We start from the raw sequence: 16153 nt of genomic DNA, 5'->3' as shown, positions 1-16153 counted from the left end.
TTCACAAGAAAAGTAAAGTATAACGAGAAAGAACATCCCGGAGCCCCAGAAATTGACACCACCAGCAAGCCAACGACGACTGGGTATGGTTCTACGCCTAATGGGGAAGCTACAGTTTCATCCCATGTCCATCTTACAATGTTAACACGCCAAATTGACACAATGGATTATTGGCAAAGGCTCATAAGAGAAGCTAATTTCATCCAGCATTAGGAAAAATGCCTTGGCATCATAACAACACTACAACTTGCACCCACGAGACCAAAACAACGGGAAAAAGCCATAACAAGACTAATGCACCATGGACTAAAGTCGATCTAGTGGGTACCTGCCCCGAATGAGTTTCAAAACAGAGAGGAAATGGCCAGAAAATGGCAAGAAATGGAACTGTTTCCGGCTTTGACCATGAAACAGACTGCCAGATCCTACAATCACAAGTCTTCGGTTGTCTAATAAATACGACTCGCTGGTTGATCTTTGATCTGGTAGGTCAATTCTGGCGGTTGTTTAGCAGCACAGGGCCATTTTCCAACGGATTCTTCGGGTCATTTCCATGAACCAGCCAAGGACACCAAAGGACAGTTTATTAGTTTATTAGTTTCTGTTTGCCATATGTCCTCTGAAAGTATACGAGTGAGTATTCATTCCACCTGTCATCTTCGTAGCCACCCTCTCATCTCACCACGTCACCACCGCTTCGTACCCATGAATCCCACGCGTGTCCTCTTCCCTCATCTCCTAATACCCACCTTCCAAGCCTCCCTTACCCCTACCTGGTTTCCATGATAATTAGATAGTTGCCGTGGTATTCGCTGGCAAACGAATTTTTCGCATCCTTCCATCGCAACCTGCGCACCAGTCGCAACCGATAGTGGTGCCTGGTTTGGTGGAAGCACCTCCTGCAGAATGCACGGTTGGTTTTGTAAACATGCGTCACAAGCGGCAATCAGCGTGTAGGTAAACAAACGAGACGGATGCAGTTGACAACAGACGTATTGACTTATTTCCGCATCTGGTAACAGGGAACAATTTCATAGACAACGAAACATGTAATAGGCAATGACAGATGGAATGGTGGATATGTGAGACGGAATGGAAGGTGTATTATGAAGGAAGTATGTAGAAGGGCATATGTGGAAGGGCAAATGTAGGTATGGAATGGCATCTGGAAATGGCATCTGGAACACGGGCTACACAGATCAAGAGAGAAAAAAAATGATTAGGGGAAGAAGAAAGACAAGCAAGACGAGGAAGAGGGGTGGGGGGAAGGTGGAGGTTCGAGATTAGACATTGGGGCACACGAGGGGGGTGGAGATGGGGAGAGATTTGCTATTTGCTATTTGCTATTTGCTATTTGCTATTAACTGTATGGTGTTTGGTGTTTGTTTTCGTGATTCGTATTTTATTGTATTGTATTGTTATGTTATTTGTTTGGTAGGTAGGTAGGAGATCAAGACTACTAACGCTTACAGGGAAAGAATACTGTTGTGTGGTGTGGTGTGGTATGGTATTTTTGTATGGTATTGTATTTTTGTATGGTAAGTATGTATATAGGTCTGTATGTTTGTATGGTATTATCGTATGATATGTTTGTATGGTATGTTTGTATGGTATTTTTGTTTATATAGTATGTTTGTTTAGTAATTTTGTTTATATTATACTTATATATGTATATATTATGTGTTGTATATGGCTACGGTGATTTTTTTAATTGTTGGTCATATGAAGACAATAACAGCAGTAGTTTGGGCTTCACACTTCACCACCATATTAGACGATAATACCCTCCACTGCCATCTTTTATCCACCACGTTACAGAAATGTAAGAGACGAATACCAAAGTCCTTCTCTGCAAGATATGAGATAAGGTTTCGACAATTCACAATGGCTCGTGGGGTGTGTATATTTTTGTAACAGATATTGGCAGTATTACAGTATTCCGGTATCACGGTACTACAAAATCACTGTTTATGGTATATTACGGTACCACACTGCAAGGCAAGGCATCGTCATGACGACTCACTTAATTGACGGCTACAACCCACAGCAAATTCGTAATTGTCTGCACCAGAGAAAGCGGGCAGTGATCTGTAGATATTTTGAAGAATGAATACCGACCCAGGGTCTTGAAAGAAACGGTGGTACCAAGCTTTTCTCAAGTTCATTCGTATGTTCTCTACTTCTGGTAATTTTTTGAAGTCTTGTGTAGATCAAAGGAAATTTTTCATGATAATAACATGTCGATGGGAAGAAACCAACAGATGTGTAATGTGGTCGGTATTCATTCAATAACAAACCGGTTAAGCGAGATCGACTATTATGACCTGCTCTACTATCTAGATTGGGCAATTGCTAATAACACTTTCTACACCAAACACATTAAACACTGAAAGTCATGATTATTATTATAATATAAAACACATACTAGAATTAGAAATTAAAACGGAAAACAAAAGTTGTTTTGCATATTGGAAACGCCTCGTAAATCAGAGCTATAAAGCAGTTCCAAATCAACCACTACCTTATCTCACAACCTGCTAATTACTGCAATGTAGTCGAGAATTTTTTACTCAGAGTCCAACTGACTTTCAAGCTGTCTGAAGAACTCCTTTCTTCTGCGAATTTGGGATTTGCTGTGTACATCCAACAAATCATCTTCTTGTGGAGTTCCTAATTTCTTATCCAGCTTTTCATTCCAGATACCTCCAACATTATTCACACGCAACGCCTTGTAGTCGGGTTGTGTCTTCTCCTCATCTTCAAGCCATATAGTTAAGTTTCTTAAGAAGATCTCGAAGTAAGTAGAAAATAACCCGAGATCTGCACTGGTGCTGTAAATTATATGGGAGATTAAAGCCGTAGATAATCCAATCTTTTCTAGTCTTTCAAACAAACGAACAGCATCAGGTTCACCACTCTTGACAACTTCATTCACTTTGGGTAACAATTCACCAGAATCCAACAGTTTATAGGCCCTTTTCGTTAACATATCATCAAAGGTCGTGGACTTATCAATGTACTTGTATGTTACTGGTGCACCCTGAGTATCAAATTGAGTTTCTGCAGAGTCCTCTGGTCCCTCATCTTGAGTAGCCTGGGATTGGCTGAGGACTTGCAGGGCCGCATCTTCAAATACTTCAACTGAATCTGGAATATCTACTCCAAGTTCAGTATTTTCTTCCTCATCATCATCTTCTCCGAGGTCATTGACGAGCTTTGGTGGCTTAATAGGTTGCAAAGTATCGTCAATAAGAGAACTTTTGAGCTCTCCGATTTCTTCATCCAATGCACTGACTTCATCTTCACCCCGTACATTACTTCCAACTAGATTACGAACTTGAACATTACCGGTGTTGGTAGCATTAACTCTCACCAATGGCTTAGCTTCCCTGTTTTCCTTCTTGCAATTCTCGTAGTATTGAATGTATTCTTCAATGGTACCATCAGTAATAAATTTACGGTAACGATCACGCCACGAGTGCAAAGTATGCTTTGGCTCTTTACGGTACAAGTCGTTGAAAAATGAGTATGGCAATATAATCTTGGTGTCCATTTGTTTTCCATAGTGCTTGAAGATGTAGTCCTTAGCTTCGGTAACCAACAAGTAGTCATCTTTGGCATCGTATTTATTCTTTAGGGTTTCTGGGAATTCAGACAACGACAATTTGATCTTTCTTCCTTCCTCGTCCTTCATTACTCTTCCGTTGTCATCAACTTTATACACATACTCCAAATCTGGCTCCAAGTGCTTACGGAATCTACTTCTGACAGAATTTCCAGTATGTCCCTTAAGGATTTCTTCTTGAGCCAAGTCCAGGTAGAAACGATGACTGTGTCTCAATTTTGGGTTCATTCTGACCTGTCTTAAGATGAACTCATCCTTTTCTTTGGTGAAACGATTGTGTCCTCTCACTCTACGAGGAGGCTGAATGTTACCTGTTTCGCCAGAGCCGCCTTCTTGGCCAATTGCCAAATCCCCGGTAGCAGAGACAGCAGCAGCTGCGGCAGCGACATCTTCATTTACATAAGAGGCAGCAGCAGCAGCGGCAGCAGCAGCTGCCGTAACACCAACAAGAACATCACCAGCGCCTCTGTTTAAAAGCGAGGTGTCGATGTGGAAGTCATTGTGGAAAGAGTATTTTGAGAAGTCAAGTAATCTTCCACTGGCAATACAATCATCAATATACTGCAAATTGATGGTTGCCTTATTCATAAGCGGAGCACGAGTCAAATGCACATATGGATTGTTGCCACCGCTGGCTTCTTGTTCCAAGAGAACACCTCCATTGTTGACTATTTGCTGCTGGTAATGCAGTCTCAGAGGGTCTTGGGGCAGAATGAAGAACCGAATGGAGTTTCCTTCGGGGTAGGTGAACAACGTACTCTTGTGGCGGTTAACGCGGGTGTAGGGAGACTTCACTGGAGAACGAGCCTGAGTTGCCGATGTTCTTGAGCCGGAATTGGATCCTTGCTGGAACGTCTCGTCGAGATTAAGTGTTTGGAAACTCATTTTCTGGTTCCAGGAACGATTGCAGCTTGATTGTAGCTACCAATAAACGGTTTCTTTTGGGTTGTTTTATGGGTAACAAATAAACAAACAACAGCAATGAATTCTTACCTAACTATCAATGGTATACAACACACAACAACGCGAATCAACTCCTGAAAACGACCGAATTGCTGCTGACTGGCACAAATACGACTGTTTACGACGTCTAGTGTCTACTGTCCCTGATTGCAGCCTATTATCCTTGGGTGTTGCTGCGATTGCTAAAAAGGTTAGTACAGGATAGCCGCTGGTGTGGGAGTGGGATGGATGGATGTTTGCGATGTGTTGATGTTTTGGTCACGAGGTCGTGCGAGACACAGAGAGTGGTGGGGGTTTTTTTTTGTGTGGAGGGAGGAAGTGGAGGGAGTGTTAGGGAGTGTGTGAGGGATGTGTGTGTTAGGGAGAGTATTCATTGGGGAGAGTATTCATTAGTGGTTTGTAGGGAAGAGTATGTGTTTGTTAGGGACGTATTCAAAAGGGAGAGTATATGTTAAGGAGAGTGTTTGTTTGTTAGGGACGTATTCAAAAGGGAGAGTATATGTTAAGGAGAGTGTTTGTTTGTTAGGGGAGTATTTGTTAGAGTTTCTTGTATTTGTTTGTTCAGAAATTTGTCTGTTAGGGACAGTATTTGTGAGAACCATTTATTTAAGGGGTGTTTGTTACGGAATTTAGGGAGAGTATGTGCTTGTTCAGTAGAGTAATTGCTAGGTTCTTTCTCATTTGTTTGTTAGGGAGATTATTTCTTAGAGAGAGTTATTGGTTGGTTCGTTTGCGAAAAGTATTGGTGTGTGGATGTGTAGATTGTATGGTTAGACATGTGGCTGCAACAGAAAGTGAGTGTAACTGTAACAGTACGTGTGAGTAAGTGGAAGTACAGCTGTATGTGTAACTGTACAGCAACTGTAACTATTTGCTTTAAGTAGGAACTGCACTTCTGCGTATAGTAGTATGTAATATTAGACAGACTTTGGACGTCCTCGATCAACAATTACAAGGAAGTAAATGAACTTAGCACAGGTAGTAGCCAATAAGCTCGGGATGGAAAAAATTTCTTAATAGTTATCCCAGTATAATGCCACGAACCGTCTTCACGGACCGTCTTCACGGAAAATTCTTTACAAACCTTCTTTACAAACCTTCTTCACGAGACTGGATGAACAAACACACTCAGACCATCCCCCCATTAATGGAAAACCGCAATTGCAGTTGCAAAATCCCGTCATTACCAGTTTGGCAGCGAAATCCTCCATACTGCATGTACTTGTGTGGTAAACTTCAATCACGTGACCAGGGAAATCTAGGCGTGCGAAAACCAAATTGGCAGAATTTTACGATTAAGTTGCGGTAGCTCGTGGTTGCGACCCATTGCGCATGATTGTGCGGGTTGCAAAAGTAGTCCACTAATTCGTAAGGAATTGTCTAACATAAGTATACTAATGAATGTTAGAGTAATCACAAGAGAACCCATTTTTTTAGAAGTCTGACAATGTCTAGGAGGGTTTCAAAGACATATTACATGGAATGGAAGTGAGACTTGGCTTCCTTGTTTTTTAGATGGGTTTTTTAGATGGGTTGAATCTGGGAAATGGTATTGCTCTTCGTTATCTCTTAAATTTGTATCTAAAATTATATACATAGTAGAACAGCTACGTAATACTATATGGATGTATGGATTATTCCATATGTATCGAAATAACACTTCAATAATATCCTTACTGTGTTTGGTTTGGTATCGTGCAAAATATTGATTTACGTAAGATTATTATTCCCTATGGCATTCACACCAGTAATTATCACCACAACGAGATGTCAAACATATAATGGAAAGTATATTAAATATAACAAAGGGGTACAAAATAAGAATCAGAATGTGTACTTTCAATTGTAGTTTTCCTGTCGCATTGTTTTATTTGAATATGACACATCCCTTCTGCTACACCTTTTATTTGCCAGCCTGGAACCCCTTCCCCCTTGCAGCAATCTTAATGGCTGTCCAGCTCAAACGACTCTTTTTGGGATACACCAAAGATTTCAATACTGACCATTAGATTTCACGTAGACCAAGCCAGAGAGTGGAGCGGTCTACTAAGCAAATAATCTAGTTTATTCTCGAAAACTGAAGGGCCATAAGACACCGTATAGATGTATAGGAGTTTTTTGGAACCGTATTTCAGAAATGAACCACTGCTATTAAATCAGTAATTCAATTCTCTCTACAGCTCTTGAAGTCTATATAAGCATATACAAACTTGTCAATAGACCTCCATATCTGTATCACCTTCGCCCACCTCTTTGGCACTATATGATTCAAAACTAATACTACATGCAAATTCCTAATGATGTATTCATTGACATACAATAACGAACAATCCTTCTGACAATCATTGAAAGCAAGAGCATTACCTAGTAGTTCATATTGAACTGCAATCCCTTGAATATTAACAAAGAACGATGGTGTCGCTTTGAACACGAATTAGTACAAACCACCATTCAATTTAAATAAAGTATATTGCCTCAAGTTGCCAACGCAAACGTCTCTCAGTCAAAGTTTAGTATATTGTATTCCTAATTGGTTCTTTATAGTGTAGATACTTCAAGCTAAATTAAGACATGGTCCAGATATGGTCTTAACCAGACCCAACCAAAACTGGCCACTAAAAAAAAAAAGTGTAAAAAAACCACCAACCAAAACAAAAAACACAGGAGTAAAAACAACACCGAAATTTCCTAGATCCTAATTAATAAATAATGAAATATCAAGCAATCATAAAGTGAAGAGAGAGGAAGAAGAATGGGCGTACGACGAGTGGCTCAGGTCGATTCAATTATTGATAACTGCAAGAACTGACGATTCAGTTACCAAAACGAGCCACGGAATAGGTAATTTCTTTTGATAGGTGAATATGAAAGGCTGAAAAGTCTTCACGGAATAAACTTTTTGCTTGGTTTCAGTAAATTCAATTGAATTTGATTTGTTCTGTTTTCGAAAAGGTTCCGGTGGTCTCTACGGCAATCAGACCTACACTCGCTTGGAATCAATAGCAGTCTTCAGTTAATGATTCATGTCTACCATCTTACAACAAATAGTAGTCCCCAATAAGACCAACAACAGCGATAAAGAAACTGACACCAGAGATAGCGGAGCCAAAAGCATATGATGATTTGACACCCTCCAACTGGCTGAGAAATTCCTTTTTGGTCAATGCACTTTCCACTTCATCTGCGACGGTGAGCTCGTGTTCCCTGTCTTCTTCTGGTTGTATACTCTCGATACTCTCGATTTGAGGCGAACCTGGGACCGAAGCATTAGGAGTAGACGATGTTGAAGAGGTTGTAGACTCATCGGAGATGTGGATATAGGACTTGCCCAAACTGTCGTCTTCTTCCTGTTCAGCAGCCTCTGCTGGAACGACAGGCACCTTCTTCACCTCTTTCTTGGCCTTAACTTGCTCCTTAGTCTTTGGAGGATGGTCGTTATCTATGTTGAGCAACTTCTGTTCATGAGCGTACGCTTTGTAGTAGAGTCCAGCAATTGTCAATGGGCCTCCAAGAGCAGCATAGATAAGGTAAGGGTGCTTTCCGCTTGGAGGAGCAGACGTGAATGCTAGAGTGAACAAGACCGAAGCCAACGAACCAAACACCACATTGGATATTCTTGAAGTGGAGATCAAAGTCTTGACCTTGGCCACATACTCACGGATGGTGGCGGACGTAGATCCTGATGCCAGAGTCGACCAATGGCGAGACAAGTCGTTGATGAGGAGCGGGATCGACTCGATGGACTGGTATGTCAATGAACCACTAAGTAAGCCTAGCGAGGCTAAACCGACGAACTTCACGGTGGCGATACAGGTTCCCATGGTGTGAAGGCAACAATTGGATGCGATGGCGATATGGAATTGGCTGTGGAATTGACTGATTGGAGCCGGAGAACACTGGATTTCTGGCGGTATCAATTGGGCGCTTTTGCGATGTAGCTGGGGGCACAACTAGATAACTTGCGGCAACGGAATCTTAACCAGATAACGCTTATATATGACTCTAAACGCCAATAAAAACCTCTAACACGAAACTACGAATGGTACCAAAAAAACTGTCACCACTCACAAAACACCAATCACAGTTCTACAAACGACTAGTGTATTTTGTTCAATTCCGGCGGAAAAACGCTACAATTCAGGCTGAGGACAACTACTCGACCGAGTTACTGATATATCAAACTTCTGGCGACTGTTTGTTAGATGAAACAACCTCGTTTGTGACAAACACAGCAAAAGAACTCCTTCAACCAATTCTTTTTGACAGTCAGTTTACAACCCGAATTTTGTTAGTGCGAGTGAGTGAGAAATCCTGTTTGTATGACTTCTTTTTTGTGGTGGTGTCTGCAGGAGATCCAAAATAGCTACTGTTCAGGAGATAACGGGGGTGGGGCATAGGAGGTAGCGGGAGAGTCACTGGGGTTGGAGGGTGGAGGGGAAAGAAGGGAAGCCGGGAAGGAAAAGGAGGAAAAAGTAGCAAAGAAGTGGGAAGAGATGGGTTTCGGGGGTCTAAACGAATTGGTGAGTTTAAACCATGAAAATTGGCTATACTACTCTGGGTGAAATCCTGGCAACTCCGTCTCTCTTGCCTTTGCCTTGCCATTTATCTCGCTGTAGCGAACGCTACCGTTTTAGGGGATGGAATGCAGCCAGACGGGGCAATCGCAAAAAAGGTGCGGGTCGTGTCCGGAGTCACAGGAAAATCTACACAGTTGCCACCGTTGGCGTGTGGTAGCGGTGCGGTAGTGCGGGTGGTGAGTGATGGATGCGAAGTTGCTGGCACCGGAGCTACGTAGTTGATCGGAGCAGATTAAGGAGTAAGAGGTGTTAGTCAAATGGGCGGAGATAGAAGACAGCAGCAGAAGAAGGAGCCCAATTTTATGTGAGTTGACTAGATACATAGAGTCGAGAAGTGATAGTAATAACAGTTCATTCAATAGAATTAATTATTCAGCAAACACAATAACACTCTTGCTGCTCATCCCTGAATCCGGGGTAGTCGCTGCGCAACGACTCGCAGCGAATCAGGCTTTTTGGTGCTATTTCAGGATCACCAGTAAAATGCAAAATGTCAGAGCAAGGGCAAGGGGAGGCCCATTATTGGCTGAATTACACGAGTTGAGATTAGGATTCTTATCTCTTTCACCGAGATGGGCTTACAGAAGCTCTCAAGGCTAGAAATAGCGATTAAATGGGCCCATGACGTCTCTCCAGAGAAATATGCCCGGCGACTAATAAATTACTGTCCAGTTATCCAGTAAGACGCGTAAGCTCCGATGAAGCTACCGGTAATAACTACTACAAATGGCCGTATCAGCGATGACGAATATCGAGAGATCTAACTTTGAGCAAATTTACATAGTCAGAGTTGAATAGCGACAAGGATAAAGTACCATTAGGGAGATACCACAAACTTAGTCGCAAACGGAATGCGATAACGGGAATAGCGATAATAATGAGATAACGGATAACGACACGGCAGCAAAAAAAAAGATACCTAAAAGAAAAAAAGGATACCGAGAAATAGCGAGAAGGAGCCAAAAAAGATAGCCAGAAATAGCGAGATGATAGCGAGGGAAAACCATACAACCATACAAACCAACATACGAGAGAACAGCGAGAATAGCGAGAACCAGCGACACTTCTCTCTCCCACCGCACAAACGCTGCTGTTCTGTCGCTATTTCCCTTTTGGGACAAATGCTGCTGCTGGTCATGAAATAGCAGCTTATGGGTCAATGGGACTTGCCAATGGAATGTCTGGATAAACGGGCCATTGGAAGTAGAATTCGGTAAGAATGACCAAGAAGAGTAAACGCATGAAAGTAGTAGAAGAAACAATTCGAATGTTAATATAGTGCCATAATACGAGTGGTGTATGAACTCTATATGTAAGATGACTTGGGCTCCAATATACGTATAATAATGTTCCATGTTAATTTGTAATAGGAATAGGTGAATATCTGTGTATATCCTATCTTTTCTTAACCATAGTTACTGACGGAGTTCATTATCCCTCCCTGACTTATTGTAGTCTAAATACAAGCAAACTCTAGTCCAGAACAATTATTCTTAGTCCACCTAAAGCCTAGTGGGCCTTTCTCAACTACATTACACGATCATTACATCTCTATTCATATCTCTATTATCTATACAGCGTGCAATAAAACCACATATCATGACAACCAGTCAGGTGCTTTAGCAGGATCTATTTCAATCGAATCAATGTCAAAGCTTTCAATTAGCAATTCCACCATGATTCTACCACCCCTGGCTCCTGTGAACCGTCTATACTCCTCTGAAACACTCGCCAAGTTCCATCCTTGCAATCTTCTAAGACACCCTATCACCGTTCCGGTTCTATGCCTTCCCATACCACAGCACACCAATAGAGGGTAATTAGCACGATCCACTATTAACTCCAACGCCTTCTTTATGGTACGTTCGTTTAATGCGTCCCAAGGATTCACTATTATGCCCTGGTTTGTACTGTAATTCTCGTAGTTGTTGAACTCGTTTATTATGCCGACGAACTCGATATTTATGCCGAAGTCGTTGCAAAACTCTAGGAAATCGTCTTGTGGCTCCTCACTGGCCAACCAGAGGATCGTTTTCAAGTTTAATTCCTTCAAAAACGACTGATTTATGATCGACGGTTGACCGGATCTGTACAATTGTCGTTCTACAGGGCAAAAATTCAACGGAGGAATGATACGTAACGTTGGAGGTCTTGATATCTTCCTAAGCTTACTTTCGCTGTTAGGATCCGGTGGTCCATGGGATCCATTGACATCGATAAGTTCTCCGCTATTTGTGCTATTCGCTATCAAAGAATCACGCTCTGCAACGATAGAGCTTTCCAACCCAAGTGGAGTCTCTTGCGAGCGGTTTGTCTGGACTTCCATTAGAGTTTCTTAGCGGGTTTCTACGAATTCCAGGGTAATTGCAATTTGCGATTCAACACTACTTAAACCCTAGCAATAATTGTCAAAACGTACCTAAAAACAGCAGTCAATTTACTCTGCTCAACGGATCTCGTGGCGGAATACGGATTCTCAACTTTAACAGCTACTTCCTTATCAGAATAGCCACTTATAGCAGAAAGAACAGATATTTCATTCCGTTGGTATGACTTTTGGAAGTTGTGATTTTCTGGATTTTGATAGTCGAGCTGGGTGTGAGTACTGCGGCGTGGATGCAATGAATGTCGCAGAAGAAGTTTTATTTGTTAACAACTAGAAAATATACTGCGGTACGGGTTTCTCGTATTGTGATTGTGTTGTTTGGTGGTGGTGGCGGTGGTGATAGTGGTGGTGGAGAATAGTGAAGTTGTCGGTGGAGAATAGTGAGGCAGTAGTCGTCGTGTTGGACAGTTTCCTGTGACGGCACAGCATGTAATAAATAAGGACAATCATGAAATAATTACTGGGGACGTAGGAGGTAGTTGGACGAGAGAGGTAGTAGGACTTATATTTAGTGAGAAATGTGCGGTCTTTCCAACTTCTTTCAATTCTTCACCACTATATCTCCGTTCTATCATTACCGTCTCACTATGTGTACTGCAGACAAAACCGATGCCACCACAGGAATTCTCAGAAATAGCGACAACGCGACAACTTCTCATGGAGTTTAGGGAGAACTTAAGGCGAAGATTAGAGAGCAGTTTTAGGGAGGGAACATATTTTGCAACCACTCGTCTACTGTCACACAACTACTTAATGAACTTCGAAGTATATATATCCTACAGCAAGGGAGAACTACAAGTTGTAACTGTAGCTACTTCACGACAACACTACAATACTACTACTTCCTGTTCTTCTTCTTGTTCTTGTTCTTCTGATTCCACACCCATGCCAATTATTGTCAAATGTCAAAAATGTTATGTTAATTGTTAATTGTTAATTGTAAAATTATTCATTAATTCTGTATTATGCATAATAATATTATTATTAATAACCACAATATGGTATTGTAAACGATAAACGTATTTCAATGGGTTGGATAATGATCGAATGCAAATAAAATGGATGCCACGGCTACCCTTTTTCCTCCTAAATGTCCACAGAGTGTCAACTGTCTGAATCTTCAATGCGATACGAATAACACTCTTTATTTTTCATATTCTCCTCAAAGAAACTCCCTGATCTCTCTATTTGCTGGGTATCTATCCCTTTTCTGTTTTTTTGTTCTTTAACACTAACTCTTTATTGAGCTTTCAAATCATCCTTAACTTCTACTCTGCGATCACTTCCACTCAGAGATGTTGAACTTTTACTATCCACAGTCTTCACCTCATTAACAAAAGGATGTTTTAATGCTTCTTGAGGCGTGAGTCTCTCAAGTGGATTCAAATTGAGAACCTTTGTCAAAAAGTCAATGAGAAGCAAACGCTCCTGACACTCCTTTTCAATCATAGAGTTCGTCATCTTCTTAGAAGGAAGCTTGTAGTTGAGGATAATATCCTTCAACAAGCGGTGCTTAAAGTAATTCTTGTTTGGCTGTTCCTTCTTTGGATGGTCATCCTTGGACTTCGAAGTCTCCAAAAAATGTAAATATTCATCATATGTCTTCACTTGGTAGGTCCCTCTGGATTCTCCTGGTTGTGCTGGTATCTTCTTGAAGAAGTTCATTGAATTTCTACCCACTTCTAGCATATGGCGAGGAGGCAACCCCAACATATCGACTATTTTCCAAATTTGATTGTATTCAGAAGTACCTGGGAACATAGGCAAGCCCAAGAAGAGTTCTCCAACTATACATCCCAATGACCACATGTCAATGGATTCGGTATATGGGAGACCTAATATAACCTCTGGAGATCTGTAAAATCGAGATTGAATATACGTATAGATGGTCTGTCTTGTGAAGCACGCCGACCCAAAGTCAATCACCTTTATATCTGGTTTATCTGGCTGACATAGTAGGACATTCTCCGGTTTTAGGTCACAATGAATCATCTGGAATCCCTTTAATTGGGCCATGGCTTCTAAGAGCTGTCTTGTTAGCAACTTCACGAGCTTCATATTGAGTCCTTGGAATTGGTTCTGCTTGATAAGCTCATACAAGTTTGAAGCAAGTAACTCAAATACCAAACAGAGATGTTCTTTGTGCATGAAGGTATCGAGAAGCCGTATAAAGTTCTTACCATCACTGTTTGAATTTAAAAACTCCAAGAGTCTGACTTCCGTCAATGATTGGTTCATATAAGCTGGTTTGGACTTGATAACTTTAACCGCACAGACACTTTGATTGGCTAAATTCTGACATTTTACCACTTGGCCAAAAGTTCCAGAACCAAGAAGATCAAGAACCATATACTTTCTTCCTTCTTCTGTGCCTAAAATGTCATTGACATAAAGAATATAATCACTGTCTTCGTTATCATAACCATTATTGAATTTGGGATCCAGGGGTTTGGTCAATACTCTCTTTGGGTTGGTCAGCTTGGAGTATTGGAATCTTCTTGGCTGACAAATGCTATAACTTTCTGTCAAATACACAGAAAGTGCATTTACCGGCGAGATATGGATAGAATTCACAGAACAACGTCTGTATTTTGGCTGGTGGTGAATCTTCGGCTTGAGATCAAGCTTGTTGTACACTTTGCTTGCCTTTGGAGCGGGTCTTCTGCGGACACCACTTAATTTCTGATTTTGAAGCGCTTGCTGGTATTGTTGGAATTGAACAATCAGCAGTGAGCGTCCAACTCGCTCTGGTGGAAGATAGTATCCTCCGGGTCTTTCTCCTGATGGTGCTTGCCTAAAATTCAGTACCCCCACCGAAGATCGACGGTTCACACCGGCAAGAGAAGGTGCATTATTGTTGGGAATGTACTGAGCCTGATAATTAGCGTTGGCTCCTTGGCCCGATGGTGCAAATGACGAGTTATAAGAATTATAGTAGGTTCCGTCGACCGCTGCCGACATTCTGCGGTCGTTATTCATGCCATTATTGCCCAAACTCACTTCCTGGTTGGTGTAATACTGGTTAAATGGGTTATCCGCTCTCGTTGGAGGATGGATAAACGGCACGGCATTGGACTGGTGCCTTTGGTCGTCGTATTCGTAAGTTGTTGGGAGTTGGTTGGCAAACAGGGCTCTTTTGGAGAGTTGCTGTTGTTGCAAAAGTGGAATTCCTTGTCCATTTATATGTGCTGTTGGTCCTCCTTTCGTTGGAGACTGCGATAAAGCTGCCTGATTTAGTACCCCCAGACCCGGTTGGTTAGGTGAATACCATGGATTACGGAATCCGGGCATGTTATGGTTCTTCTGTTGGAGGTTCTCTCCCGCCAGAACCTGTGCATTTACGGGGTTTTCTTGAGTCGGAGTAATTCCTTGCGGTGGAGGAAGATGCCATGAACCTCCAATCGAGTTGTGACGGTTATAGTTATAGTTATAAGACATGGCCAGTGAGAAGAAGACAACGAACGACACTAGAACTGTGGTTTCTTCGCGAGCATCCAGAAGAACAGCGAATTGACTTGCACTTCTAACGACTTGGTCAAGCTATCACTAGTTAAACGGTTTACCAGAAGAAGTGGTATCACTCACCGAGTTCTTCACCATCAGTTGGAAGGAATTGAAGAATTGCTTTGGGAGGAGATCCGGGGGTGATACGAGGGTTCTCCTCAGGAGGGGTGGAGGAGGGAATATGAGGATCCGGGCGTAAAAAAGTCTCGTGAATTGGATCCGTACCGCAGTAATGTAATGGAGGTCACGTGACCATGGGTCAGAAGGTGGGGGGTAAGAAGAGGGATTACTTGTGGAGATGGAGATGGAGATTAGCTTCAGTGATGGGTGATGTAGATGGTGATATATATGGTGTATATGGTTATATATATATATGCATATTTATATATATCGTATGATACACACATTTTCTATTCATCTATTACCACTATAAATTATTTATGTGCTGTACTTCTAATGAACAACGGCGAGCGATAAAAAGTGGAGATGGCTCTACGCAGAAGTCGGAATCAGATCACACACCACAGCAGGGAGAAAATGGCGGTGGAAAAGTTCCAGCGTAGTGAGAAACCGGGGTAGACTTTCCGGTAGGGAGGAGGGATACACACAAAGAGAGGGAGTGGAGGCACACTGAGAGAGGGAGAGGGAACAGAGAAGGACAGATAGACGGAGAGCATGGGGAGAGATCGGGAGATGACAGAAAAAAAGAAAGGACATGGGGTGGAGGGGGGAGCAGGCGAAATACTGGGGCCGCTGGGTGGTGGTTGCAATGGATGGTTGTTGCATTGGAGAAGGTTGCATTCGGGAAAGGTAGTATCATCTTACAATGAGAGGGTGAAAAATATGGAAGAAGTCGGAAAAGGTGGTAGAAGAAGTTGAAGAAGCAGAGGAAGTGGTAGAAACGGTAGAAGTCGTATTAGTGGACCATGTTGAAGAAGTGCTACAAATATTTACAGAGTAATTTAATATCCACCTTTAAAGAATTCTTTCCATAACAGTGAAAAATTTCCCAGTTTTGCAACAAGAAACGAACGGATCCTTAAATTCCTCAACAGAAGAAGCCAACTACCATGTCAACTAGCTGCCATGAAAATCCCC

The 16153-nt window shown here is 41.9% G+C and overlaps 4 protein-coding genes across 4 annotated transcripts; all 4 read right to left on the bottom strand. All coding sequences in view use genetic code 12, as the record gives it.

The window, feature by feature from the left end:
* Window positions 1-2371: 2371 nt before the first annotated feature.
* Window positions 2372-4795, bottom strand: RAP1 (DNA-binding transcription factor). Its single transcript, XM_064920902.1, has one exon. The coding sequence runs from the start codon at window positions 4508-4510 to the stop codon at window positions 2567-2569; it is 1944 nt and encodes a 647-aa protein (XP_064772671.1). The 5' UTR covers window positions 4511-4795; the 3' UTR covers window positions 2372-2566.
* Window positions 4796-7623: 2828 nt separating this feature from the next.
* On the bottom strand, window positions 7624-8409 carry RJT20DRAFT_136932 (uncharacterized protein; the record flags this gene model as incomplete). Its single annotated transcript, XM_064918525.1, has 1 exon — window positions 7624-8409. One exon carries the CDS (start codon window positions 8407-8409, stop codon window positions 7624-7626), a length of 786 nt encoding a protein of 261 aa, XP_064772670.1.
* A 2293-nt stretch (window positions 8410-10702) lies between these two features.
* OCA1 (putative tyrosine protein phosphatase) lies at window positions 10703-11825 on the bottom strand. Its single transcript, XM_064920900.1, has one exon. The coding sequence runs from the start codon at window positions 11489-11491 to the stop codon at window positions 10763-10765; it is 729 nt and encodes a 242-aa protein (XP_064772669.1). The 5' UTR covers window positions 11492-11825; the 3' UTR covers window positions 10703-10762.
* An 888-nt stretch (window positions 11826-12713) lies between these two features.
* On the bottom strand, window positions 12714-15148 carry YAK1 (serine/threonine protein kinase; the record flags this gene model as incomplete). The annotated part of the gene is made up of 2 exons (XM_064919054.1): window positions 12878-15148; window positions 12714-12761 (listed from the first exon to the last, which is right to left on the bottom strand). The coding sequence occupies exons 1-2, from the start codon at window positions 14987-14989 to the stop codon at window positions 12714-12716; spliced, it is 2160 nt and encodes a 719-aa protein (XP_064772668.1). The 5' UTR covers window positions 14990-15148.
* Window positions 15149-16153: the final 1005 nt, after the last annotated feature.

Source organism: Scheffersomyces xylosifermentans (assembly GCF_036884685.1).
Source record: "Scheffersomyces xylosifermentans strain CBS 12540 chromosome Unknown RJT20scaffold_7, whole genome shotgun sequence".
In the NCBI taxonomy this organism is placed as follows: Eukaryota; Fungi; Ascomycota; class Pichiomycetes; order Serinales; family Debaryomycetaceae; genus Scheffersomyces; species Scheffersomyces xylosifermentans.
This window is presented reverse-complemented; position numbering and strand designations above follow the sequence as displayed.